The sequence below is a fragment of the Rattus norvegicus genome, chromosome 9 (assembly GCF_036323735.1).
Source record: "Rattus norvegicus strain BN/NHsdMcwi chromosome 9, GRCr8, whole genome shotgun sequence".
Taxonomy (NCBI): domain Eukaryota; kingdom Metazoa; phylum Chordata; class Mammalia; order Rodentia; family Muridae; genus Rattus; species Rattus norvegicus.
In genome coordinates, this window is record NC_086027.1 from 118,665,662 (window position 1) to 118,667,533 (window position 1,872).

Genomic DNA, 1,872 nt, shown 5'->3' on the forward strand with positions numbered 1-1,872 from the left:
AACTCACCTACTTCAGAACTCCAACCAGTCAAACCTCTCGGCTAATCCTTCATTTAAACATTTTGGAATCTCTATTCGACCCAGAACATACAATATGGATCTAATTAGGTTCAGCTGCTGCCTTATGTTAGTAATAAAATTGAAAGAGGGGGAGAGAGAGAGAGATGGGGGTGGGGGCTTTGTTCATCCTCTCCTGTGGCCTATGGAATCACAAACTCCCAAATTTTGCGCATCTTCAAGGTTCACGCAGAACAGCACACTCTTAAATAGCCCAGCGTGGCTGCTAGCTGTGAAGCTCAGACTTTATAGTATAGAAGGTCTGGAAAAGATTTTCTTAAGGGCTGAAGCCCAGCGTTCCACCTCACCCACCCATCCGTCCGGCCCTCGTGCTCCCCGACTTACACCAGAGCGGATGGACAGGGCATCTGGTTCCAGGGACAGTTGTACTGAGCCTGAATAAAACTCTCGCTTCCCTCCTGCACCGTGCAGCTTACGTTCTTATTCACGATGTAGGCGCACCAGTTCCTAGGACAGAGAGAAAGGGGCTGGGTAAAGTTAGAGAACAATGGGGGGAAGGGGGAGACCAGTTGACCCAGTCACCCGCACTGAAGTCAGGAGCTTGCCAAAGCCGCCACCCCAGGGTGCTTCTTGTGTCTGTGGAACACCAAAGAGCCCCACACCCGCGGGCTCTGGGACGTGTTCGTGTTCGGGCTCGGCAGCAGATTCCGGAGTCCTGCCGGACACTCCCCATTGCCCAGGTCCGTTTCAGGATGCTCACGGCGCCTGGTGGGGAGCACATGGTCACCCGGGAATGGTGACGCCCCAAAAGCCCATGGGGATCTCTCTGCTATCGCGGGTCGCCATTGGCAGGGCAGCTCCGGAGCCCGCAGGCGGATTCGGGAATGACCACCGAGGACTTGGAACTTAGGGCCAGGGGCGAACATAAGGGGCGGACACTTACTTGTTCCTAGCACTGGGCCGCGCGTGGTACCCAGGCTGCGAGCTCGCGTGGCATAGTCCCGCGCCGCCCAGGGCCAGCAGGGCCAGCAGGGCCGGCGTCCAGCGGCTGGGTGCTCGGGGTCGGGGCGGGGTCTCCTGACACATCTTGAGCCCCACAAGGCTGCAGACTGCGGGGCCGCGGGAACGGGCAGCGGACTCGGGTGCTTGGCGGCCCCTCTGGCTCCTTGCCCCCACGCCTCCGCACTGGCCGCTCCGAGGTCCCTCAATGACGCACAGGTCCCCCCGGGTGCCGCCCTCTTTATTTCACTTCCCTCTCCGAAACGTGACTCTTCCCTTCACCATCTCTCGGCCCTTTGCCTCTCCACAGGGGGCTCGGGGGGAAAGAGCCAAAGGGTTAGGAACCGGGTCTCGGTTACAGATTTTCCAATTACACATTCCTTTGGTCTCTTCCCAAACGCCAGCAGCTCCGCCTCTCACCTTCCAAACAGCGCGCCCCCAGCCCCTCCGGAAGTGCAGAGAGCGTCGGACGGTCCCCACCTCGATCCCCGGGGCCTCTCTCCGGCAAAGAGCCCAGGACCACTCCATCAGTTAGTTCCTCCGGGGGGACCCATGCAGGGGGCCTCAGCTTCAATTCCTTCCTCTGAGGCCCCACCGCTATCTACCCAACAATCTTTAAGGTCTTGGGCGAAAGTTGAGGACGCAGTAGCTGTCTCAGACGCAGCCAGTACGCGCCTTGAACTTTCCAAATGCGCGGGCTGGCTGCAGCTGGACAGTGGTCGCCGCAGCTTGCCTCCCTGCAGCAGCAAACTGTCATCTGCTACTCCAGTGTTTGAAAAGTGATGTTCTGCTCAGATGTTTCTCCTTCTATCAGTATTAAAGGCAGATGGTTCTGTCGCTAAAATGTTGCACAAA

The 1,872-nt window shown here is 58.1% G+C and overlaps 1 protein-coding gene across 2 annotated transcripts in view; it reads right to left on the reverse strand.

The window, feature by feature from the left end:
- Positions 1 to 1,426, reverse strand: part of Emilin2 (elastin microfibril interfacer 2) — a 59,776-nt gene extending 58,350 nt beyond the window's left edge. Inside the window, exons 1-2 of one of the 2 annotated variants that reach the window (XM_039084817.2) lie at positions 962 to 1,426; positions 403 to 525 (exon numbers count right to left, since the gene is read on the reverse strand). In XM_039084817.2, the coding sequence (XP_038940745.1) occupies positions 403 to 525; positions 962 to 1,104 (266 nt within the window). In that variant the 5' untranslated portion in view covers positions 1,105 to 1,426. The remainder of the gene's footprint in view (positions 1 to 402; positions 526 to 961) is intronic. The other variant, XM_017596881.3, reaches the window with a different exon arrangement.
- Between the last annotated feature and the right edge of the window lie 446 nt (positions 1,427 to 1,872).